General features: G+C 31.7%; 1 protein-coding gene and 1 long non-coding RNA gene across 2 annotated transcripts; one reads left to right on the top strand and one right to left on the bottom strand.

The window, feature by feature from the left end:
- Nucleotides 1–398: 398 nt before the first annotated feature.
- LOC127706420 (uncharacterized) lies at nucleotides 399–3,330 on the top strand. The gene is made up of 2 exons (XR_007984455.1): nucleotides 399–442; nucleotides 3,150–3,330. It is a non-coding gene; the product is annotated as an uncharacterized LOC127706420 (long non-coding RNA).
- Nucleotides 3,331–8,746: 5,416 nt separating this feature from the next.
- On the bottom strand, nucleotides 8,747–22,168 carry LOC127705067 (probable peptidylglycine alpha-hydroxylating monooxygenase 1). Its single transcript, XM_052209342.1, has 14 exons — nucleotides 22,110–22,168; nucleotides 21,472–21,530; nucleotides 20,332–20,441; nucleotides 19,245–19,302; nucleotides 17,553–17,643; nucleotides 17,010–17,110; nucleotides 15,005–15,082; nucleotides 14,191–14,236; nucleotides 13,664–13,731; nucleotides 12,858–12,938; nucleotides 12,211–12,290; nucleotides 11,387–11,440; nucleotides 10,369–10,418; nucleotides 8,747–9,199 (listed from the first exon to the last, which is right to left on the bottom strand). Exons 2-14 carry the CDS (start codon nucleotides 21,518–21,520, stop codon nucleotides 9,052–9,054), a joined length of 1,014 nt encoding a protein of 337 aa, XP_052065302.1. The 5' UTR covers nucleotides 21,521–21,530; nucleotides 22,110–22,168; the 3' UTR covers nucleotides 8,747–9,051.
- Nucleotides 22,169–27,125: the final 4,957 nt, after the last annotated feature.

The following is a 27,125-nucleotide window of genomic DNA, read 5'->3' as shown; positions in this document are numbered from 1 at the left end:
TTATCGCGTCTGGTAAAAATTGACATTATGTCAAAGGTAGAAAAAATGAAAATCCGAGGGAGAAACTCCACGGCATACAGGCAGTATCAGAATAAGGAATTAGAGGATTTTATTTTGAAACAAATCTATTTATGATTTTACTTTTATTTTGTATTTTCTTTCTTTGATAAAAAAAAAATGGGGGCATCCGGTGTGCGCTCCCGCCTGAATTTGCACCTTGTATATTTTCAACCTTTATTATCAATGGTTCCCGGAGGGGGGTTGAATCTTTAAATATTTCAGTAGCAATTTGTTTCAGGTTGATTTTATCTAAAAATCTATTTCGTAGCTACTTAACCATAATATTAATAATATGAATATTTTATTTTATTTTGTAGTACTTTTATTTGTAGGCTGCAAGGTGTTTATTTATCAACAAGAATGACAAGCCAGTCAGTTTTGGGTAAGATATATAGTGCATTGTAATAGCTATGGTATTTGTAGAGGTGACCGCGCAGTTTTTATTTGAGATCATCAAAGATGATATGGATTAGACCGTAGGTTTTCCCGTTTGAATGGTTTTACACTAGTAATTTTTGGGACCCTTTATAACTTGCATTTCATGTGAGACAAGGCTCCGTGTTGAAGACCGTACTTTGACCTATAATGGTTTACTTTTATAAATTTTGACTTGGATGGAGAGTTGTCTCATTGGCACTCATACCACATCTTTTTATATCTATTAAAATATCGTACACCAGACGCGAGTTTCGTCTACAAAGCACTCATCAGTAACGCTCGAATAAATAAAGTTAAAGTAAAAAAAGTTCGCAGTTTAAGATGATTGAGGACCAAATGTTTCGAAAGTTTTCATCAAATACATGTAAGACAAAAAGTAAAATGACAAAAATACTGAACTCCAAGGAATATTCAAAACGGAAAGTCCTTTATCAAATGGCAAAATCAAAAGCTCAAACACATCAAACGAATGGAAAACAATAGCCATATTCTTGACTTAGTACTGGCATTTTCTAATGTAGAAAGTTGGGGATTAAACCTGGTATATAGCTAGCTAAACCTCTCACTTGTATGACAGTCTCATAAAATTTTATTATATTGACAACAATGTGTGAACAAATCAAACATACATAATAGGTAAAAATGACAAAAATAGGGGTACAGCAGTCAACATTGTTTTATAACCTTAATCACTATAAAAACAAACAAATATATCAACAAAGAAAAACAAAATGGCATACACACAAAGCACATAAACAAACCTTGAAAGACAAGAATACAAAAAATGATCATAGCGCAATATTATGAATACAATTGTGGGATGTATAACTACTGAGTTACGCCAAAAGGATATTATCAAAAATGGTCTTAACAGTAAAAGTTAATATTTTACAAAGTCAAGTAAAAGAACACTATAACACGTAATTAATATGATGAACAACATCAGTACATATAATCGATTCCTCGGCTAGAAAATCCGTGGGTGGAAGTGACGCAACATTCTTTTTATATAAGAAATCCTATAATGTAATTGTAAATGAAGGTCCAACTATTAAACCTTTCGAATTTCATTTGACCAGAAAAAAACTAATGCGTCACGTAATAATAGTTAAGTATCTAATCTAGAATTTATTGGTTATAGTCAAATATTTTGGCATAATTGATCACTTTATGGTAAAAGCATGAAACTTTGCACACCGTAAATTAGGATGCTTATAAACATTTTTGGATATGGAGCCATTTAAAGATAATTCCATAATGACCGCTAAATTAAAAAAGGCCGCCAATAGTCAAGAAGCTATAAGTCTTACATAGTGGTATGATTGATTACTTTATAGTAAAAAAATGAAACTTTGCACAGTGCTAGTTTTGATGCGTACACACATTTTTCGAAGGGAGTCGTCTAAATAAAATTCCTTAATGACCGCCAAATTCAAAGTCAATGATTCTTATATCTGCTGGACTATTATATCTTAAATTATATATGAAAAGATGCTTTCTGATGAAATAACAAAATTGATTTGTTTGTTTATAAAAATATTGATTAACATAAACGATTTTTTTCAAAGCCTATGAAAAAGTAGAAGGATTCCTTAAAATTTAAGGAATTAATAGTGAACATCCTGAATATCAGAATGAGGTGTTAAATTACTATTTCCAAAGAGATATATTTCCACACAAAGACTACGGGACAAGGATATAAAAGATATGCCCAGTCATATGCATTGTACGGCCTTCCATAATGAAAAATTATACAGTATAACAGTGCGTTCTTAACAAGTTACCTAACGAACTTAACTCGACGCTTTGATTTTTTTTTTTTATCAAAGGAAGACTTTTCGAATTTGGTCTTCCATAATAAATACACAGTGGGTTATGGTATATGATTGAACTAACCTACCACAGCACAAACTGAGTGTTTTTGGAACTAAATGATGTTCCAGCTCTATTAGTTGCGCCGGTCGTGTCGTTAAAAACCATTTTCACTGAACTAGCACACAATTTTATTTAGGGGCCAGCTAAGGACCTCCTCCGGGTGCGGGATTTTCTCGCTGCATTGAAGACCCATTGGTGGCCTTCGGCTGTTGTCTGCTCTTTGGTCGGGTTGTTGTCTCTTTGACATATTCCCCATTTGCATTCCCTATTTTAATTAATAAAACATTACGACACCACTGAAAAAAGAAAGAATAGAATGTGTCTTATCATCTGTGACATAAATATGTTACGGTCATTCAAGCCATTATGGCGTCTATGAAACCTTAGAAGAGATCACGTATTATTTACTAAGATCTCGACAAAGAAGCTTTGAACCTTGAAACAAAGAAACCCTGATAAAAGTAAAACATGCACTGAAATTACTTATCAATTTAATGATAAAACTCATTGGAACACGGGAATTGAAAATTAACAATATGAAAATTGATAATCTAAAATAAAACTGTAAATTTGTAACAATCTTTTACAAATAAACCTTGTTATTGGATTCTTCAAATTTAATTTAACGATGTCTAGCACTAGTCTCGTCAGAGCAGTTATTATGTCGTTAATACTAGTTTTAGAATGCCTGAGCATCTTGTTTTATAAAATAGTCTAATAAAGTTATTTGAAAGATACTCTTTCCTTCTTTAACTCGAGTTTTTATTGTTATTCAGGCAAGGCGACGATAAAGAGATGTGTACTGTGTCAATGTTTTTTGGATACGAATTTAAGTCTGAAGACGATTTTAAACGATCAGGAGCGTGTATGACGCAGCAACCAGAATTCTCATTTTGCGAACACAAAGAAACATCAGGAATTTGTGGACACTATGCAAAATAAACATTAAAAACTTAAGACTTTTAATTTTTCTTGATTGCTATTTTATTTAAGATATTTTTAAAAAGTTTTAATTAATAGGATTATCCATTGTAATGTTAAGTTTACCTTCCTCAACTTCCGACTGATATAACATCTGGGTTGTTGGTGGTTCGTTTTGCTGAGTCGTTAGACTCAATAAAGTGTTTGTAAACCGTTCTTTATCGTATCAATTATATTTTTTGCCATGATATTGCTGGTTTTCTTCAACACAATATTTTGTTATCATTCCTGTTGTATCTGTTGCCTCTTTACAAAATTTTGTTGTTTTTGCACATTATATTCATATTGTTGGTCCCATACAATTGAAATATATATATTCGTCATGCTAAATAGTAACGTGTAGAACGCTGGTATCCCAAAAGTACTAAAGCCTTTTACAGTACTTTTAATTCAGTGATGTTTTTATCAATGTGACAAATCCGACATTATCAGATTTGGAATCATAAAAATAGCATTCATAATCAGAGTAAATATTTCCCTTCATTAGATATTTGCAATCGCATGTTTACCAGTGGTAAGGGTTCGCAATAATAAATGCACGTATTAATTTTTAGAATTTCAAGTATCTAATATCAGCCCATGTAATTGCATTGTTATCCTTATTTGTTAACATGTGTTCCCCTACATTGAAACATCTTATGGTTATGTCCACTATAACGCGATGGGCGATACGCATGATGTTGATTTTATATCATACGCTGCATCACTATTATAATGTGGGGAGCTCCTCTAGAAGATGGAAAGTGTTGAAGGTTGTCATCAAGTCAACGGTCAGTACATAAGCACTCCCATGATTTACAATTTTCATTTTTATGGAAAGTGGCGACTTAATTATATGATTGGTTATCTATTTTAACTATATTTTAATGTATAAGCTCATCAGTTGCTCTACACACACACACACAAAAAAAAAAAAAAAAAAAAAAAAAAAAAAAAAAAAAAAAAAATCACACAAAATTAAAAAGTGAGCGACAAGGGCTTTACTGAAAACCTAGAGTGAAGTCTGCTAATTTGAAATGGAAAACTTTTCCTACTCCAGTGATGACTTCTTATGTGTAAGTCGTTGCAAGTACAAATTCAATAGTCACATTCGGTGATGTTACAATAAAAAAATAGGACGGAATTGTGTCTACAACAAGTTGAAAATATTCAGAGTAATATATGAAATAAAGTTCAACAAAAGCATGATGTCGTCATTTTAAAAAAAAATCAACTTTCAAATTTAAAACCCTTTGTTCTATTGTATTTGTATTAAACTAATTTTTATTATAACATGTATAAGTTGTCTTCGAATTGAATACATATCCCTACGGAAATCTAACTTCTTATCTTATTGATTTTATTGCTATAGTTTATACTTAATGGGATTGCACAAAACAACATATTGAGTATGGATAAAAGTTGATGTAGGCAATAGTTTATAAAAAAAAACCAACAAAACTACAAAATCAATAAAGAAAAGATCAATTTACAAAGTTCATGCGTCCGAACCGTTTTGCTGGATTTACCTTCATCCGGAAATCCGAATATTTTAAAGCTAAGGATTTATAAGAACCCAAACAGTAACAGAGTTATATAACCAAACAGGACATACATGTATACAAATAGACAAACCTATATGAGGTCAGTTTTGCTAAAGCGAGTTGAAACCTTAGTTTTTTATAATTTCTATATATATAGACAGTAATTAGCGGACAGTTTTTGAAGGGTCTGTTCTTTCATAGACCTGACTACTGAGCTGATTATATCCACGGGGACTGATAGCCCACCAGCAGTGGTATACAACCAATGCTTAACAAAAGAAGTGTTGAAGTACATGTACGATCTTAAACGAATGAAAAACGTTGAGTAAAGATTGACATGGGACTATCAATCATCTTGATGTGCGCACATATTCTCTAAAATGAAAATAAACCTTAAGATATGATCGAAGAAAGCCAATTGAACGATTCTGGACTTGCGACTCACATATGAACATGATGTAGGGTTAAAGTGTTCATTTCAAGACTTTATACCTGTAATTAGTCTGATATAAATAGGAGGATTGACTCCACAAAACCCAGTTAGCACACTTCTTTTATACCATGGCAGAGAACGGGAATTATCTAATTGTTGATGAGCTAGTTTTGCAACTGTAATTAAATTTTGTTTTTTTTTAATCTTTATAACTACAAAATCTTTCTATTCGACGAGAGTAATACATAATGTGCATACTTCCGATGGTGTCCTTAAAGAGTCGCAAAAATTATCATTGTAGTCAGTATCTAGTAAATGAAAATAACCGTTTATCGTGCGTTCGAAGCGCTTTTCCGGATTCATCTTCACCTGTAACGCTCAGACCCAACATTTTAAAAGCGAATGATGTATAAGACCTAATCACTTTAGGAGTTTTATGACCAAACTGAACATAAAAAATAGCCAAATTCATCTTAGGTGAACTTTTCATGAAGAGAATTTCTAAAGGTCGCCTCAATCAAACTGTTAGTTTCGAGCACTTTAGTTTATATAACAACATTTGAGATGAAGAACAGCAATAACATTTTGCAAATGTGATATTTGCTACTTCTACTATAAAATCAGTGTTTTGTTCCGGAACATCCATTTGATATAAATCCTTGTCCAATTTCTGATTAGGGTAAGCGTTTCCTTCGCACACTTTATTTGGCCTTTTTAACACTTTTGATTCTTGTTTCACTGATGAGTCTTTTGTAAACGAAACGCGCGTCTTGCATACCAAATTGTAATCCTTGTATCTTTGATGAGTTTATTTTCCTGCTATGTATACCTCGCCCGCCATGTGAATTCACACTCGATCAAATGTAACAACTGAAAAAAGAAAAAAAGAAACCATCGGTAACACAGACCAGACGATTTCTCGGGTTATTAAAGATTTAAGACCGCGAATATATGTTGTTCGTGAATAAAGACACAGTCGCATCGTATCGGTCAACTAATTTGTGAGTTAATAATAAAACTTATGTACAAGGACGATATCAAACCAATATTTCCAAGTTGTGAACTTGAAGTCACTCCATCGAAGATTTTACAGACGGCATCACAAATTGGTTGATCGTTATAGAATATCTGTTTCAAATATTACGACGGATATATTCCAATTGTCGTTATCGTAGTTCCATCCTCTTTTGCCCGAATGTGACCTACTGAAATAGAATTATCACATTGGATGTACTTACACGAGCAACACGACGGGTAAAACATGTAACGCAAGATCTGTTTACCTTTCAGAGCAATTGAGATAACTCCCAGTTTTTTGTGGGCTGCAGTCTTTAGTTTTCTATTTTTTCTTTTGTAGGCAATTTTTTGTCTTTCGGCAATTTTTAATTTTTTGTCATTGCATTGTTAGTTCGTTTTTGACTTGTTTGAATATTCCTTTGGTATTTACACCTCTCTCTTGGCCCTGGTGAATTTTTCAAAATAAGAAAGTTATTATGCAATACAAATTTAGATCGCTTAAGAATAAAATAGCCATCGAACTTGTTTATGCCTGTTTCGGGGCATGATTTTCTGATCGGCAGTCCATATTAAGACTTATCACCGAACTTGAAATTACTATTAGCAACATAATGAGTGTTACTAGTGGAGATGGATCAGCTTCCCATTCTTGATTGTCGTAACAACGTTCACTAACTATCCCGTCATGTTTTGCTTGATTGTGACATACCCGGATATGATTTATCACTGAATCTGTACGTACTTACAATGAACATCATGACAAGTGCCACTGGTAGAGCATGATCTTGTTACGTTTCTGGATCACCTAAGGTTATCAACATTTTTTGGGATACATGCTATTCAGTCATATTATCGTTATGTGTAGTGTTTTGGGGGACTTGCTCTTCTGTTTGTCTTTTTGTCGTCTTCGACTTATAAAAGTTGAATCTTCTATCTCTTTTTTTATACCAAATATTAGGGGAAACTTTTGACATCATCACTATTCTATTTGCAATATTATATAGCAAACATATGGAAATTGATGTCATGGATACACACAAAAGAAATTATATTTCATAATTTTGACTACTTAAAATCAAAGGTATGCACATATATGACACAAACTGTCAGCTTAATTTGGTAAATATGCAAGAAAAGATTATGGCTTACAATTATGAAGGTTAATTTCAACTGTTTTTCCTAACATTAAAATGGTACCTTACACGACAAGTGTCACATGTGGAGCAGGATCTGCTAAATACACCGATTTCTTGTGCGGTTCGTGTTGCTCCTTCTTTATCCTTCTACGCTGTGTTTGGTGTTTGCCTGTCCAAAGTCAGGAGCCTGTAATTCAGTGGTTGTCGTTTGTATTTGTTTTTTGTTCATTATTTTGTACTTAAATAAGGCCGTTAGTTTTCTCGTTTGAATTGTTTTACATTTGTCATTTTGGGGCCTTTATAGCTGACTATGTGGTATGGGTTTTCTTATTGTTGAATGCCATACAGTAACCTATAGTTGTTCATTTCTGTGTCATTTGGTCTCTTGTGGAGAGTTGTCTCATTGGCAATCATTACACATCTTCTTATTTTTATATTGTTTGTCACGGCGTTCTCAGTTACTTTACTTATGAGGTTTGAATTCCCCCTTTGTATATCTTCAGATGACGGTATAATAATATCATTAATATCGTTGTTGTTTGTGACGTTAATATCGTTTTACACACTGTAGGGGAGATAAGTTATGCTAAAGGAGAATCAAAACTTATAGTTCGACGAGAAACCGACAAAATCAAAACAAAATAAAACGAAAAATAAAGGAAAGACAACAAAACAGTTTACCAGTTTACAAAACACACAGAAAAAAAGAAAAAAACCCACTTATATAAAAAAAGCAGACAGCTGGGAATCACGAAGCTTAATTCATTGTCGTTTCCATAAGTTTTTCGTTTTTCGTGTTGAAAAGTATCAAGCCTTCTTTCAATTACATTAACAGAACTGATTTACTGCACCAGATGCGCATTTCGATAATTAATGATTGTTCAGTAATGCTCGAGGCCAAAATATTTGAACATCGAAAACTTAATTCTAACGTCGAAGAGCTGATAAAATAAAAAAGGACCAAGAGTAAAACCAAGGCCTGCAAGGAATATGAACTATGCTTTAGGCAGATACATTCCTTAATTGAAATGATTTCGAAATTCAATGATAGCAAATTTAGATAAAGCAATGTCTATATTTGTTTGTCAGTACCAAAGTAAAGGCTACTGGGCTAATGATACTAGGGGAACTTCACAGTCAAATAGAAGAGGTATCTACCAAGTGGAAGTAATAACATTAACGGTACCGTATTACTGCACCAGATGCGCATTTTAAAAATTAATGTCCTTTCAATGATGCCAAAATATTTTATTATACAAAACCAAATACAACCGTTAAAAAGCTGATCAAAATATGTTTATTAAATAAAAAGGCATTTATATACGTTTCAGTGCTTAATTGTTCAATAATGAAACAAAACTAGGCTGCAAAAATTGAGATTCCTCTATTTTCTAAATGTTCCCATGACATATGACGCTAAAGGTTGATGTCCAACCAATTAGTCCACTTTTTAAAAGGTGATGTTAGCTTGGCGAACCAATGGAGGTCTTTTAATTCCTATAGCAGCTTTACTGAATACGTGCTTTTTATACTTTTTAAACATGATTTGAATTCAATCACATATCACAGTAACAATGAAAATAACCAGTTATCTATCACAAAGTGCAGCTGTTTTTTCGTTACTGCAAAAGGTAAAATCAGGTGATGTCGAAATACATCCCGGTGGACGTGCAAAATACTCTTGGTATTGTATGTCATATCCAACACTCAGCTGGAATATACACGTATCTTCTGTCCTATAATAGAAATGATGAAAACTAATTTTATAATAAAGCAACAAATTTTGTATGTTTAACATAACTATATGTAGTAACATTTTAGAAATCATTAGCAAATACGATTAATATTATAAGAATAGATAAAAAAAACTCGAGACAATTTAGAGCTTGACACCTTGTATTGCCAACTGAATGTTAACGACTCTATGTTGCCCTCTAGATGGTTTTTGGTGATATTTGTTGTTGGATTGCTGTCTCTATCCTTAAAACATTCCAAAATCTCCTTTTATTAATATTTTCATATAAACAATCCCAAGTTAATTCATTCAAGAAACTATTTATGTTGAAAAAAATGAAAACAACACGTTAAATAATTTCATGCGTCCGAAGCGCTTTTCTGGATTTATCTTTATCAGGAACGCTCAAAGCTGAATATTTGAAATCCGAGGATGTATAAGAACCGAAACAGTTGAAGAACTATACGACCAAAATACCTAAATGTTCATCATATATACAACTATTTGAATTTGCATATATTTGTGTATTTATATCAAAAGTACTTCATTTAATTCAATAGACGTTTAAGTTAAGTTCACACTTTGGTTATCAGAATGTGAAAATGATCCGACATTATTGTAGGTTCTGATAAACATAGATTGACTTCACTTTTTACAATTGGTTTGCCGTTCATCCGAATAGTTTGACTTGTTAGAATATCATTTCTTGCCAAGTCATCGAGCAAATATTTTGTCGCTGTAGTTGTCGAAATGACTATATATATAAATCTGTTATATACATTTTGATTGCTGGTCATACGAGTACAGTATAGTATGAGTTATTGTTTATAATAATTGTATTTGAATACACCAATGAGCCGTAAGGCTCAAAGTTAATAAAGAATTTGAATTTGAATATTCAATCGTAATATGTTGATATCATCGTGCATCAGTATGTTTCAGTGCTCATGTGTTGTTTTATCGATATCTAGTAAAGAATCGTCCTCAAAATGATGCTACTAACAGTGAAGGGTTGTGAGCTTTAGCGGTCCTAAAACCTAGAGATGCAAACAACAATAAAATAGTGTTCATTTGCTTGAGTTGTGTAAAGTATGTATTATTATCTTTTAATTTATGCCATGAATTGATAACTAGTGTTGTTCTGATCTATTTCATCGTTCATTTACTTACTTTAGATCAATAGTTTTTTCTTCATTATTGATAAACAAACAACGAGAAGCCTGCAACAAAAATTACAAAAATACGTCAATATTTAGAAACTTAAAAGTAACACACTGTGTAAAAACTAAAGAGTTTTTTACAATCACTTCCCAGAAAATTGTATTCGAATAACTGAATATCTGTACGATTGAAAAAAGAGATGAACACGCTAACATTGTCTTAACAAATTTTTATAAAACAATACAATAGAGATATTAACAGTTATTGAAATGACGTCAACGGTATAAGTTTGAAATAGTGCGTTTAGAGTTTCAGAATATCCTGTGTAGAATGGCGTATCCTTGACAATTAATAGTGTCTGCGTATGGATTGAATTAACGTATGGTTTGTTTTGAACTAAGAGTACCTAACAAATGATTTAATTAAAACTTTTACATCATCTTTTTTTTTTATTTGGCGCAATAATCACCTGTTCTATGATATACATGCATATAAGACATTGATCACAATTAATGCATACCTTGTAATTTTTCACATAAGACGATAAACTGAACAATTAGTGTGTAGGTTATATTTTTCAACAATCTGTATGTTAAGATAAACTGGGATTCAATGTCAGGCGATGTATTTGTTTTAAATAGAGGCTATGAAAAGCAAACAATTTTTGTTTGATATGGTAGGATATTTGTTTTATAAAGATCGACCATTAAGTACATTATTCCAGCAGTTAAATTATATATAATAAGTTATCCATTCGTTTGATGTGTTTGAGCTTTTGATTTTGCCATTTGATTATGGACTTTCCTTTTTGGGTTTTCCTCGGAGGTCAGTATTTTTGTGATTTTACTTTTTTTCTATCTTACAACTGAAACGACTCTTTAAAAGATATCACCACGATTGTTTTAAAATGAAATAAGTGCGAATATGTTAACTTCATCATCAAGTTGGTAATAAAAACCTTACTAAAATATCACCAGGTTGTATTTAAACCTTACTAAAATATCACCAGGTTGTATTTAAACCTTACTAAAATATCACCAGGTTGTATTTCTACAGGTCCGTTTACGACGTCAAACCAAACCTAAAAATAAAAAAAAAGGATATTTCATATTTTATGATAAATTAAACAAAATACATATCATGTTGCAAAAATATTCTTTTAGTATTAATGGAGACATTGTTAAGTATACAAAAATGCAAATATGTGTACATGGATTTAGAAATAAAAAAACGTAACAAAACAAAACAAAACAAAACAAACAAAGCACCAAAAACCCAAATGAATCATGAAGGTATAAAATCCCAACATGGTAACAATCTTGAGGATCATCAAAAAACGTGTACCATTTCAGATTAAATTATTTGTCTCTAAATTTGCAAAGAAATGTATTCTCTATCTATATACTGCCAGTTTTGTGTTACGTTGTTATCATGGGTATAGTGATAAACAATATAGGAAGTAAATAGTTGACTCACACATGCTGAGAAATATCATGTTACCCAACTTAACCTTAAAAGGCTTTTTTCATAAGTAGTATATGTTGTGATTATCTACTCCCTGTCACAAGTTGTTTGGAAAAGGGTTGTGCGAATGCGCTAGATTTGAATTTATCTGAAATGTTTACTGAAATACATGAATATGTATCATAAGATCCAGAAAATTCACTTTTTGTCTCATTTTAGGGAGATAACATGTTTGTAATTCATTTAAATACATCATCACTTTCTTCTATGAATTAGCCGTGGCAATTACACTAGACAGTACACATATAAAACGTATCTTTATCGATCAAAACAAGACTGATCAATAACGAACGCATAGAATTTCCTTCAAAATTACATAAATCAGACCTGATGTCTTTCTCTAGTTTTCTGACCACCAAGGTATTTCCAGGTATTATTTCGAATAAGAAATCCCTCGGCGAAAACACCTGAAATGTAAGTCAATTGATTTAGTTGTATAGTGATCAATAATACATAGTAGCAGTCTTTGTTTGTCAATGCTTTTAAAAATACTCGTGGAATCAAATAGAAAGTAATGGAAACTAATTTTGTTTGGGGTTTGAAAAGCAAACTTGAGCAACACGACGGGCGCCGAATGTGGAACCGATTCTGCTTCTGCTTTCCGATCATTTGAGATCACCCCTTTTTAATTATTTTTTTTTTTGGTTGAAGTTCATGTAATCAACTTTTAGTTTTTTTTTGTAGTGATTTGAAGAATTTTATCTGTACTTTCACTGTTTTATGGTTTTTTGCCATGGTTGTAAGTTTCACTTCGACTTTGAAAATGTCCCTTGGTTATCTTCCGCCTCTTTTTTTTAAAAAACATCTATTGAGACTGTATTATTTTTACATGGAGTATGTATGACGATCCAATTTGTCCAATAGCAAAATATAGACGCTTCTCTTGTACGTGAGTGAAAGAAAGTTTACCATATGTTATGGTTGTCTTCGTCCTACAGACAAAACGGTTTTTAGAGTTTATTCAAAGTACTCACCATGGACATGTGTATGGACATAATAGTGAAAGGCAATCGCTTTAGGTCTTTTCCATTCGCAACCAACATGTGTAAAGAAGCCTAAAATAAAAAAATGATCTTATGACATATTCAGACGTTTCACTATGTGTGTACAGGTACTACTTCTATAATTGCATCTTATATCAGATCATCATTATGTGAAACATGATAGTTTTACGTAGTGATAGCATTAATTCTAACTAAACAGACTGCTACATACCATTTGAATATTGAAATTTAACATTATTATAGATGTACTTGTAAAAAATGAAAATATCACTTAACAATATAAGTGCATTCGAAGCCTTATTCTTGAATTACTTTCACCTAAAACGTTTTCCCAACTGCATGTGAAAACCAAGAATGTATGAGTACTTGAATAGATGATATGATCTCAAAGATAAGCCAAATTTATCTTAAGTCCACTTTCCCTGAGGTGTTGCTACCTTAGTTTCTTACGAATTTTTAAATAGAATATTTAAGAAAAATGTGTTATAAATCATGTCAGTACAACGCATTCGACTTCTGACATGATGATGCCATTGTGGACTAGCAGTACACAAGCATTATCGACTCCGGTGTTACTGAAGGAAAATAACACTTAATAAATTTGTATTTAAAAATGTTTTGGTCGGGACTTCAACAAAATTTGCTACTTTAACTTAAGGACTACAAACTGCAATTGAAAAAATGATATTTAAAACATTTATTTTATTTGATCTTGTTTCCATTTAATTTCTTTTGTAATTCTGTATTTTTAAGAAACATTTTTAACTTGCACATACCGTTTGGTTTATTTGCAGGAACGAAACCTCCATTGCCAAGTAAGAATTTCTGGTAATTATACTTTGTTCTAAAATTATTTGTACAATAAACGTTAATTCTAAAAAGGTGGTTGTATATTTCAAATCATTTTAAAAATCATGAGACGTATGATTGCCAATACGACAACTATCAACTTATGTGCAAATGACGTGGATTAGTTCATTTCGTACATAATTTGTTTTATTCTAGGTATTCCACATATTTTTTTCCGGTTATGGACATGATGTTAAAACTCAAAAAGAGACCATGTTAAAGAAACAATGAGTCAACAGCAATCATGGGAAGCTGACGATTCCAAAGTAAACATAATAGTTTTTAATTACCAAACAATATTTCATATCATGCTATTCAAAATATAAAAGTAATGACATATCACAAGACTTATTAATTAGCATTTGATATGTTGATTTTTAATGAATCGATATTTAAAGTTAATTCTTATCAAAATTGTGCTACAATTACCTTATAATATTATGTTTTGACTTACGGTTTTTTCTTGAATGTTAAAGTTATATTAGCCGGCGATGCAGGTTCTGTAATGAAAAAGACAATGATTTAAATTAGGATTAATAATGTTAACATCATTCAAATTCTCATTTCAAACTACTGGTTATGCAAACCTTTAATTTTGGTCAGGGTTTTCTAGTGTTTAAGATTTAGTGTAGTCCTATAAAGAAACATCTTTATTCGTTTAATTAACAATTTCATTGTTCCGTATTTGTTGATTCTGGTTTTTGGGTGCCATTTTAGTTGATTTTTTTTTTACTTTTCAAAGTTGGTCATATATTGACCGTTATTTGAACGTAGTATATCATTGCCCATGTGTTTCGTATCTAACGTTCATCCGGTACGTTGCATTTGGGAAGCAATATAGTTAGCTAGTTTGCTGACTGTTCCGGTGAGTCGGAGTACATCCATGCTGTTTGTTAGGTTTCTTATTGCTTAATTGTGGCTTAAAGTGTAATGTTTTGTAGATTGTCTTTTCATCGTTTTTTTCTTTTGCCCATGATGTTCTCTTTTATTCAACAACATATGGTATTTGATTTCCCTTTTGATATATTTTATACTGAAACTTTTATGGAGGTTCAAACCCACATTAAGGACCTACATAGAACAACCGTAGTTTGAAGCTTTTCTTATGTAAAGCCCTGATGATTTTTATAAGGAATTTTATGTAAAGCTTGTTTTTGTCTTTTGTGTTACATTTTTGAGATATGTAAATATATTCTTCTGTTTTAATTTTTTCTAAACATTTCTATATTTCAATTGTTTCTTAATTAAAGCTTATGATTTTTTCTTACCTAGTAATGGTTCGTAGATATGCACTTGAACTATTAAGAAATATTTCTTTCCATTTCCACCAATCTTTGCTGATACATCTTCAAATAATTCATTTTCAAACTTAAACATATTTTATGAAAAAATAATATATTGGCTTTACTCGTTTGAATAGTTTTACATTTTTCATGTCTGGGCCTTTTATTGCCGACTATATCGAATGGGGGTTTCTCCTTGTTAAAGGCCTATAATTGGTTACGTCCACTTCATTTCAACTCTAATGGAAAGTTGTCTAATTGGTAATCATACCACATCTCCTTATTTTTATATGCATTTACATAAGTTTCATATATATTAAAATTAACGTAAAGCGTGTTTAATATTTATTGTTTAAACTTACGGTGATGTAAAGAAAAAATGGACCACCCCTTAATTTATTTAGATATTTTAAAGCGATATATATGTGTTTGGATATTTTTTTCATTTGCAATCATACCACATCTCCTAATTCTTATATGCATTTGTATAAGTTTCATACATATTTAAATATACATAACACGTGTTTAATATTTATTTTCACTCTTACATGTGTACAGTAGCATAAAAAATTGAACCCCTTATTGCTAACCACCCCTTAACAAGTTTAACAACATATATTTTTACTAGGTTTGTACTTACATGAGCAACATTGTCGGATGCCACATGTGGAGCAGGATCTTTTTTCCATTCAGGAGCACTTGAGATCACCACAAGTTTTTAGTGGGGTTTGTGTTGCTCAGACTTTAGTTTTCTATGTTGTGCTTTGCATACTATTGTTTGTCTTTTGGTCCTTTTTCGTTTTTTGCCATGACATTGTCAGTTTGTTTTCGACTTATGAGTTTGGTCATCCCTTTTTTTATATTTCACTTATCTTTCAACGTTTTATTATTGCCAGTGTATGTCCATATTTTGATTTATTTCTTATTAGTCTAAGATATCTTAAACATAAAGTAGGCAATTAAGATATTTGTATTTAAAACAGGGAACAAAGCAAAACTGCATCATTGTTTCTTTTTGTCTCAGACGGAGTATGTGTATCCGGTAAAGATGTTTATTAGAAAGATAATTAATAAATGAAAAAGGAAATTATTAAAGAAATTGATGAACTTACTTTTGGACTTAAAATTTTTTTTCGGGGAATATAAAGTGTCAACCAATTTGGAACATACCTCGTCTATTTCACACAGCAGTGATTATGTTCAGATTTTCAATTAAGTTTTACACGTATATCCTTCTGTAATTTCAGTAATATTGACATGGTTGTCTAGCAACAGAGACCTATTTGTTGATATATTCAAAACATTCCAACGACGTTATTGTCCGAAGTTTTTAATAGATGAAATAAAAACAGTAAATAAATAACAAGTGTCCGAATCGTTTATCGGTTTATCATCAAGAAAGCTCAACCTTAAACATTTGAAAAATGGCAAAAAAATACATGAAAACGGGCCTAATACATCTCCGTTTAACTTTGCCTCAGGCAGTTCCCATAATTAATGAACGGGGAGTTTTTGAACAGTATGTTATTACTTATGTCAGTACCAAAAGCACTGGCTACTGCACTAGTAATACCCTATAGGGCGGTTACAGTCCACCTGCATTCATATCGTCACAGTACTACTATATGAAAATAATTCTGGATAAAAATCATGCGTCCAAAGCACTTGTTTAGATTTGTCTCTTCTTTTCTAAAAAGGTTATAAAACAGATCTTGGTCACTACAGGAAAAATGTCTGAACAATATTGTATAATAAAGTACAGCAGAAAATATTTGAACGAAACTATAATCATAAACAACGAGACTTAATTAATTTCTTGTAGGTGATCTGTTAAGGATAGTTCCCAGAATTTGATTTTTTTACCTTGCACGTATTAAGAATTGCGCATAAGGTTTACCATTAAATCATGCCAATGAAAATGTGAACAAAGATAAACTTATTTATTATAAAAATTTTAGTCTACAATTTGAAGGCACTGAGTATAAGTTACCTTTTGGAAGAACGTAGAAAGGTTTATCGACAGACTGGAAATTGTCTGTAACACTAAACTCAATAGCATCACCTTTGCATGCAAGTCCTCTTTGACAATCCCTAGAAAATAAATACGTGCAATATGCAACATGCGTTGATATATGTATATTACCACTCATACCACATCTTCTTATATCTATAGTTTGAATTTTGTTTGTGGTTCAATGATGTTCATACTAAAAATGAAAGCCACTTTTTTTCAGAAACTGTACCAGGTAAAGAAACTGGAAACTACGAAAATACAGAAATTCAGTTATTAAAAGTAGAAGGAAACGACCATATGAATACAGAATATCTATCAAGAAGTTGCGAGTAGTCTAACAATTTTCAGTGAGACTTATACAAATCACATGTAGTAAACACACACCGTTATACCTAACTAAGCATCTAACTATATCTTCATTTGTTTTTGTTTTATTTTGTGTACTCTCATTGACGAATGAATATCTTTTTTCTCCGTGTATTTCAAAATGAAAGAAAGGAAATTGATTAGAATGTTTACCAGGAAGCATCTTCATGAAGTGGTTCTAAGCATAGACCTGCGTCGACATGATGTGGTTTAACGATTGGGTCAGGCTCAGTTAACAACTTTGCTGAAAATACAAATAGCTCAGTAACAGAAATACAACAATAAAGTATACATCCTTGGCGGTAAATGTTCATACTTAATTAAAATATTTTGTTAAGATTATTTCAGGCACTTTATTTCTCACCTCAATATGCCATCCATTTTTCGCTTTATACTTACTTCTTGGATTTGTTTTTTCTTCTACGGTTCTCAAAGCAACATTCTTATTTAACTTCAAACCTAAGTATGTATAGATATTCAGTGAAACGATGTATCTACTAGTTGAGTCAAATTGTCTATCTTTTCTTAAAACTACATACGACTTTTTTCTTTTTAAGTTTGTCTGATTGAAACAAATACAATATGCTTATAAAAATAAGAAGGTGTGTTATGATTGCTAATGACACAACTTTCCACCAGAAACCAATTGTGGTAGTAGTTTGCAACTATAAGTCACCGTACGGCCTTCAACAATAAGCAAAACTTAAACTGCAACTCATAAAAGGTCTCCACATACCAAATGTTAAACAATTCAAATAGAGAGCTACCTTAGAAAGGTTAAAAGGTGCGATTAATCACAAGATATTGTTTAATGGCCATCAGAATAGTCTTCACTTATTTTTCTTTGTTCTATTCTTATGATTTTTTTATATATTTTTATAATGAATTTTTAATGACTGAAAAAAATATGTACTTTCAGTCAAAAAATTTAAATAGGAAAACACTCAAACGAAATAAAAAAAAAATTCCTCTTGCAATGAAAATAATCAATTCAACTTAATTTAAGTTAAAAGACTATTAAATACAACTGTTGAAAACACATTTTGAACATTTCTTATAACCACTATAATAAGACATTTTGGTCACAATGCAATTTAGGACATGTTTAAGGGTAAATTTTATTCAAATTCGTCACATGTACATCTATCATCTATACAGAATAAACGGTAAATGAGCTCTAATGAGCTCTGACAACCGACTATACAAAACACCAGCTTATACACGTAAAACTTCAAATCTTGTCTTTTTGGGTTTTTTGTGGTAACGCGTACATCACAAAACCTGTGACTTCTATTCCTGACAAATGAATTTGCTGTATCAGTGTTTTATAGAAACCACAGTACAATCTAGGATGAGTAAATGAATATCTTTGAGTACAACTTTTCTTTTTCTATCTCATGCACTAAATTTTCTTTTGACATGGTTTTATAACTTTCAAAGAAAGATAAAAAATAATAAGCAAATATTACAGATTCTCGTACAACACGTTTATTAACAAAATAAAGGACACAAGTTTCTAATAGAACAACGTCGTGCTAAAAAGGAATATATGACTGTGACCTTAAATAGTCTTCTTTTATCTCTACCCTAAAGAGTCATAAAAATTACAGGACTTGTGATTCAGTATGCCAGACGCGCATGTCGTCGCCAAAATACTTATAAGGGGCGGTCGGATTAAGACAAATAAAAATCAATAACGAATCAAGATCAATAGAAACCAGAGTTTCAAAAGTTATCAATTCTTTCTATGTTTATGATTTAAACCATTTCTGTATTTAAAATGCATGTTGTTTTACCTGAATGTTTTCAAACTTTTTAGAAAAATCCATAAAATTAGATACTTACTTATATAACTTTCTCCTATCTCTTCTAATGATTTTGAATAGCAAATGTATCTGTTAACCTGAAAAATGAATAGACATATAAATAGCAAATTAACCCATTGACTGAATTGTAAAACTCAATATTTTAATTTTGGAATCATTGATTGGTTAATTAGTATGCTTTTTCCGTTATAAGTTATAACGAGAGTTTTTAATGTTGGTATCTCAATTAAATGAAAGAATATTTCTTATCGACATCACCCGTGAAAAAAGTTATACAAAGATCGTCATGTCATTTCATATTCAAATTCCCCAAAATAATATGGTTGAAATAAATTGCTGCTAAAAAGGTTTTTTTATTCTGACTTCATCATTTATTACGGCTGATAAAGTCAGTATCAAAAACAAAACTGCCACTGCTCTGATTGATTGATTGTTGTTTGCTAAACGTCCAGTGGCAAATATTTCATGCATGTTTAGGACGAAAACAAATTAACAGTTCATACAATAGGTAGGTCCTGTAATAGAGGCCGTCCGGGATGAAGGTCGGGAAAATTTGGACTGCCGCAGGAAAATAAGAGTATATTGGATAGGGACAGACATTTATCCTTGCAACAGACCACCTACGGAACCCTCACAGAGTTGTTGCAAGGATTCTTAGCGTGCACAGAATTTGGCACACTCTTTACACGAGGCATCGGATTGAACGTCCCCATTCTGCCCGAACGTGGCTGCGATCTTGTACATCCCGAACAGCCACTTTGGCGAGGGATTTACTGCCGATCGGAGGAAGACCAATGTTGACCATATTTCTATTCCCAGTCACCCCTGTATTTATTATTTATTCGTTCTATGCTAGTCATCAGTGATGATAATGATACCAGTCACCATTAAAACTCCAAAATATGGATGACATCATCATAAGTACGTAAAACATATGTTCTAAATAAAAAAATAGGTAAATCTGATATGGATTTTTCAAAAGTACTGTTATAACCTTCAATCAGTATAATCTCTTGAGCAGAGCTCTCAGAATTTTAGTGGTGTCTCAGTCGGGTTGATACAGGTTTGAAATTGAAAAAAGTCATGTAATATTATCTATATATTACCTCTGTTGTTTGCACAGGTGGTATGACAATTTTGTATTCAAACTGCTCTTCGTCGCTTTGTTTTGAGTCCAGAGAGATGTATGGCAGTTCCCGAATAGACTGTACAACTTCTATTAAAACAAAAAAGTACTACTGAAAAACATTATCAATGAATATAATCACACCTTCACGCCGTCTAAGGTAGGAATTTCTTGCTTAACTTTAAATATGATATATTTTAAAACAAGATTATTTTATTACAACCAACCCTCGAAAGAATGACATCGTCTTATCTGTTGAAAGTTTAAAGAAGGTCATATAACAAATTTGCAATCATCTGCAAATTGATTCTAGCATAACAAGAAAAAAGGAAGCTTAATACAAAATTGGACTCAACAGCATACTTTTAAAATAACATACTATACAAAAGTTATAAATCGGAAAGATACTTTTTAAATAATGTTGAAAATTAGGCCTTGTATTTTTGATTCAACGATAATATACTATGGCACTTGAAAGGTCATGGATTTTCTAGTTGATTATTTATTTTAGGTGAATTCCGGTACTAAGGGAAGTAACTCTTTTTTGCTGGTTACCTAAAGAAATTGCCATTTCAACGGTGAAAAAGAACTGTAGGGATCGACCTTAATTAGTTATTCATATTTAGAAAATCACGTTCAACTCATCTGCGTCCAATCACTATTTTAGCAAAACCACTATTGTTCTTACAAATGCATGTCGGGAAAACCATTACAAATGATGAAGTATGGAAGTTTGCATTAATGGTTTATTTTCGTCCCAGAAAGGGTTCATTAAATGTAATGAAAGTGTTTGTATACTAAATCTGCAATCGATGTCAATAAACTTAAATGATGAATATAAACAACGATATTTAAAACAATTAAAAGAAAGATATACATAATACGCAATGCCTTGATAACATTGTGCAAATTACGTGGCCTTTTATGTTCGTTGTGTATTATGTAACCTTCACTGCTTATTTTAAAATCTTTTTATTTGTTTTACTTAAATCATACTTCGAACTAAACCAGCCTGACGATAAATCGCAAGGACTGGCGTATAATGAAAACCATTTCAAAATTCTCACAAAAAACATTAGAAGTAACTTTATAACTGAACAATAAATAAACAGTAACTCACCAAATATTACGGCGATTATTAACGTGCACAAAGTAATATATTGGTTCATTTTTCAACACCTAAAACATAATAAAACAAAATTTGCTATTTGTATTCGAGGAAGAAACATATGCCTTTTTATTAATGCAAGCTTGTTGTGATTTATAAATTTAGATGCAACAAGGGTATCACTAGGTTAGACTAGATTCTTTTTACTTTCAGTTTATCGATTAAACAAAAGTAGGTAGCACCTCCAGAAAACCAGTTTCAGGAATAAGATTGATCACTTAAGCTAGGTTCCAAAATTTAAAATGAAAGATTGGGGTTTATAAAGGCTAAAAACAACACAAAGAAAGCAGCCACAATCGTCTAAGGATTTTGCTTATGGTAAATCTAAATTTAAGGACAAACTACATAATTGATTAACTAAAAATTTTCAATTATATTTTATCATTGATTTCAGACAACTATCGAATAACTATATGTGTGTACCTAGTAGGCAACAACTCAAGTTGTCGATGTATATCAACTTACGCTTAGTTTACTTCACAATTTAAAAAAAAAAAAAAAAAATAAAAAATAATTTAAATCTTGAAACAGTGTGTCAGTGAAATATATTTATCATAATCATTATATTAACATAATTGTTTTATACTTACACTTGCGTATCGGTCTCTTGATATGACTACATTGATTCCTCTAAGTAAATAAAAGCATATATGTATCACATGACATACCACGATAATTAAGAAAACGTTATTTTTTTTTCTATTTCTAAGAACTATGAAAACGTAGCAAACATATTATTCATCACTTGTTTTGTTTTGACATTTTTCAAGGTGAGAGGTCACAATAATACTTACAGCATGAAGTAAAACCTTCCGGATACTAAACATCCTCCTTTGTACAATACTATAAGAAAAAAAATATGCTATTTCGCAATAAGAATAATCTTTTTCCGTGAAAAGGGTAATAAAAAAAACAAAACTAGCTGTGCCTTGTTTTTTATACAATTAAATTGATCGTTTTTAGGATGATTGATACTATTTGTTTATGGTATTCTGTATTTGCGTCTTCAAAAAACATAAAAACATGACAATAAAGGAAAATTATATTATTTTTCTTTTATAAAATTAATATAAAGCCATACTATCTAATTTGTCATTTTAATAAGAGGGATGTAAGAAAGTCGATGTGTTATTTTATGTCTATTTCTATTTGGTTGTCACATCTCTCACCTAGAAATATGTTATATGTAATGACGTTCTTAATGTTATACACACACAAACTTCATGTAAGGAGAATTTATACTTGTATATTAACACATAATATCCGCACCTTATGGGATTTGATCAGATTTTTCGGATTACCCCACGAGTCATCGTCTCTAGGGCATCGTTAAAAAGAATTCCATCTTCCATTGAGGAGTGGGAATAATAAATTTGATAAACCATATTCCACTTTTGAATTATTTTTTTTTATAAATATAGAACTGGCGCGTGGGTATTTGATTTTGAATGAATCTAATTTCAAACCGTAGATATTTTTAAAGACCCAAAACCAACTGTGACGCCTTTCTGTGAAATCAATAAATAAGTTGATAGCAGATTAACATTTTGTTTTTCGTTTCATTAACATAGTTACTTTTATCAAACTTATCTTTAATTGTTTACGCGTAAGACAAGTTGAAAACCGCTGACAAGTTGGATCTTGGTTTTTTTATTGTTTAAATGAAAATAAAGTCTGAGGGTTGTTGATCGCTTATACTTAAATTATCTATGAAGATTTTGGCTATTCAAAAGCTATTTTAAAGGCCATTTTGTTTGTATACTTCTACATATGTTTTGCATCTTTGAGTTTGGAACAACCAGTGTGGCAAATCATTTCCAAATAAACTTCACGTCGAATGCTTTAAATTCGTTATATTTTACTTTCATTAACGACCTACAACAAAACGTCTTTTATCATAATCCTTGAAAGAAATGTACAAGATTGACCTTGATCAACATAAGCTCATTCTACCATAGTTGCATCTCTTTTTGAAAGAAATTTAATTAATATCATAATATGTCCTGATTATTGCTATGCTAAATAGATGCTTGATGGAGAGGAATGGTGCCCATTCAATGGACTAAAATAAAATTGAATTTATATTCCGTCATCCTAGACCGCTTTTAAAACTACACTAGTTTAACAGCCACCCTCACCCTTACTGTTGTTAATTCAACATGCTGAATGTATTTATCAATAACAGAACTTCATTGATTGATGAATTGTTGGTTGCTTAACGTTCTGAGGCAAATATTGCATGCACGTTCAGGATGAGAATAAATAAACAATAAATACAATAGGCAGGTCCTGTAAAATACTCCTAAAAGATACCGGGATTAAAATTTTGTACGAATTTCGTCTACTAGACCTCATCTGTGACGCTCGATTAATAGAGGCCGTACGGGATGAAGGTCTGGGAAATTTGAACTGCCACTGGAAAATAAGGGTAAATTGCAAAGGGAAAACGTAGAATAACAAAAATACCGAACTCAAAGGAAAATTCAAAACGGAAAGTCTTTTATCAAATGGTAAAATCAAAAGCTCCAACACATCAAACGAATGGAAAACATCTGTCATTTTTCTGACTTGGTTATGGCATGGTATTGGTTGCAAAAATTTGATATTTTTCATTTAAATGCAATATTTCTTATTCAATTGAATATTTCTTCATTTAAATGCAATATTTTTTTTATTTGAATGGTATATTTTTTCATTTAAATGCAATATTTTTTATTCAAATGGTATAATTTTTCATTCAAATGGTATAATTTTTCATTCAAATGGTATAATTTTCATTCAAATGCAATAGTTTTTATTCAATTGGTATAAAATGTCATTTGAATGCAATATTTTTGATTCAACTGGTATAGTAGTTTTTTTATTTATATGCAATAATTGCATTATGGGAAATTCTTTGACGTCATTAGGTCAAATTTGCAACAACGTCTGTGATTGGTCGGAAATTGTTTGGATTTCTCCCCTTTCTTTCTAAACATGGGTGACAAGAATTAAAAAATGTGTCAGAATATCGCCCCTTCTAACTAAATCTAACGTTCGTGCGAGTCCTGCACTGGCTGTTAAAATCTTGTGGTCATAGCTAGTATTTCTATTGCAAAATTTCGATGGTCAAAACGTTCGGTCCACTTTTCAAAAACCGTTTCATTGTATATGGATTTATATGCAAGTATATCGTTTTTTTTTAAAATAGATTAGACACCGTTGGTTTTCCCGTTTTAATGGTTTTACACTACAAATTTACGGGGCCCTTTATAGCTTGCTGTTCGGTTTGAGCCAAGGCTCTGTGTTGAAGACCGTACGTTGACCTTTAATGGTTTACATTTACAAATTATGACTTGGATGGAGAGTTGTCTCATCGGCACTCATACCACATCTTCTTATATCTATATACAACGTAAACCAGACGTTTCTCAGACTGTTTTCTTTTTTTAATAAATCCTTTGCCGCGCGTTGTGTACTGATTGATAACTCAGTCTGGGAGAACAAGATTTATGTATGTATATGCTTGTCCCAAGTCAGGAGCCTGTAATTCAGTGGTTGCCGTTTGTTGCTTTGTTATACATATTTGAGTTTCGTTCATTTTTTTGTACATTAATTCGGCCGTTAGTTTTCTCGATTGAATTGTTTTACATTTTTGATTTCGGGGCCTTTTATAGCTGACTATGCGGTGTAGGCTTTGCTTATTGTCGAAGGCCGTACGGTGACTTATAGCTGTTGATTTCTGTGTCATTTGATCTCTTGTGGAGAGTTGTCTCATTTGCAATCATACCACATCTTCGTTTTTATATCCACCCTGCCATATTCTTTATTTGCCTGTCCTAGGGATGGAGCCTGTAGTTTAGTGGTTGTCGTTGGTTCCTGTCTCGACTCATATTTGATATTTTGTAAATTGTTTTGTTATGTATAATTAGGCTCTTAGTTTTTTCGTTTGAATTCTTCATACTTTTCATGTCGGGCCTTTTATAGACGACTTTACAGTATCAGGTTTTTGTCATTGTTGAAGGCCTTACGATTGTCTACAAAAAGCATTTGTCTACATGACGGCAAAAAGCTCTACAGAGCTTATGTTTGTAGTATTTCATGTAACCCGACTTAAAATAATTTGTTCTTATCTTATCTTATCTTATCTATAATTGCTTACATCCACTTCATATTCGAACTCCAGTGGATAGTTGCCTTATTAGCAATCATATTCCATCTCTTCATTTTTATATTATATACGTGACTTCTAAACTCGTGTTTTCCTGAACAAGCATGAAATTTCTCTGGGCGTTAAAATTAGCAACAAACAATTAATCAATTTAAACTTGTGTTAAATAAAAGGAAAACCATTTGATATTTATTTATTTGTTGGGGTGGGGGACAGAAGGATTTCATATATGAATAAGGTTGCCTGGTAAGAGCTGAAAAATAGGCATGATTAGCGACAGATTGAAATGAATAATAATGCCCTCTCTTCCCTTCCCCATCCTTCATCTATAAATTTAAACTGACCACCACGGAATAGCCCAATAGTGTTGAAAGTAGCGTTAAACACCAATCAATCAAAATCCCTTCCCTAGAATATTAAATAATCGTCCATTAACTGTTATTGTCCGTGTAGTTCTTATATTTATCCAGCTTATCGTCCTACAGGGATGTCCTACTAAGGCTGTCATACCATAAAAACGTTTATAAAACAGCTCACATTCTAATATATCTCCATTTATAAATTTATTAATTTCATTTAGACTAAACGACGCCATGTTTGTTATGTGCCTCTGCCGTCAACCTATTAAAAAAGAAGAGGTGGAAGAGAGCCAGAAGATCTTCCCAATGCAAAATAAAACAGAAATGGACTTCTTCTGGCTCACTTCCGAAGAACAAAAAAAAAAACGCGCCCCATTGATATGTTTTAAAAACACCTTGCCCCTACCCTTTTTTCCAAAAAAAAAAATGGCATTATTAAATATATAAACATATATATAATCATCAAAATTAAAATACTATTGTATTTTTATAAGACCTACTTTATAACATGACCTGGGACTAATGACATCTATCTATAAGTCCTAGCATACATTAATTATTATAATATGAATATGTTTCTTGTTTTAATAACCACATATGATGCTATGCATGAGTCACCATTTACCAGGACATGAATTGGGTTTACATAGAGAGGATAAGGGACGACATCAGAAAATCAATGAAGGATAAAAAAAACTTAATTCAAATAGTTAGGGGGGGGGGGAAGGGGGTCAAAATTGCTGCAAGTTTTGTTTAATTAACATCGATTTTATATATATCCTTATTGGTCAATCAATTTTTCCCAAATTAAGTTAAGAGGGGGGTGGGGGTGGGGGTGGGGGTAGGGTGTCAGTGAAAAAAACTATATGAATTAAGTTTTTTTTATCCTACATTGAACTTTTGATGTCGTCCCTAATGTGCAAAAAAATAGATAAGGGGCGGGACCAAACCTATAGATAACATAATAAAGAAATGATGAAATATACAGAATACGTTGATTGACTTTTGGTTGCCTTTTGTCCAGTGGCGAATATGTCACGCATGTTTAGGACAAATATAATAGAGATCAAAGGATAAAGAATAGAGTGAAATGGTAA

Source organism: Mytilus californianus, unplaced genomic scaffold, assembly GCF_021869535.1.
Source record: "Mytilus californianus isolate M0D057914Y unplaced genomic scaffold, xbMytCali1.0.p SCAF_6, whole genome shotgun sequence".
In the NCBI taxonomy this organism is placed as follows: Eukaryota; Metazoa; Mollusca; class Bivalvia; order Mytilida; family Mytilidae; genus Mytilus; species Mytilus californianus.
This window is presented reverse-complemented; position numbering and strand designations above follow the sequence as displayed.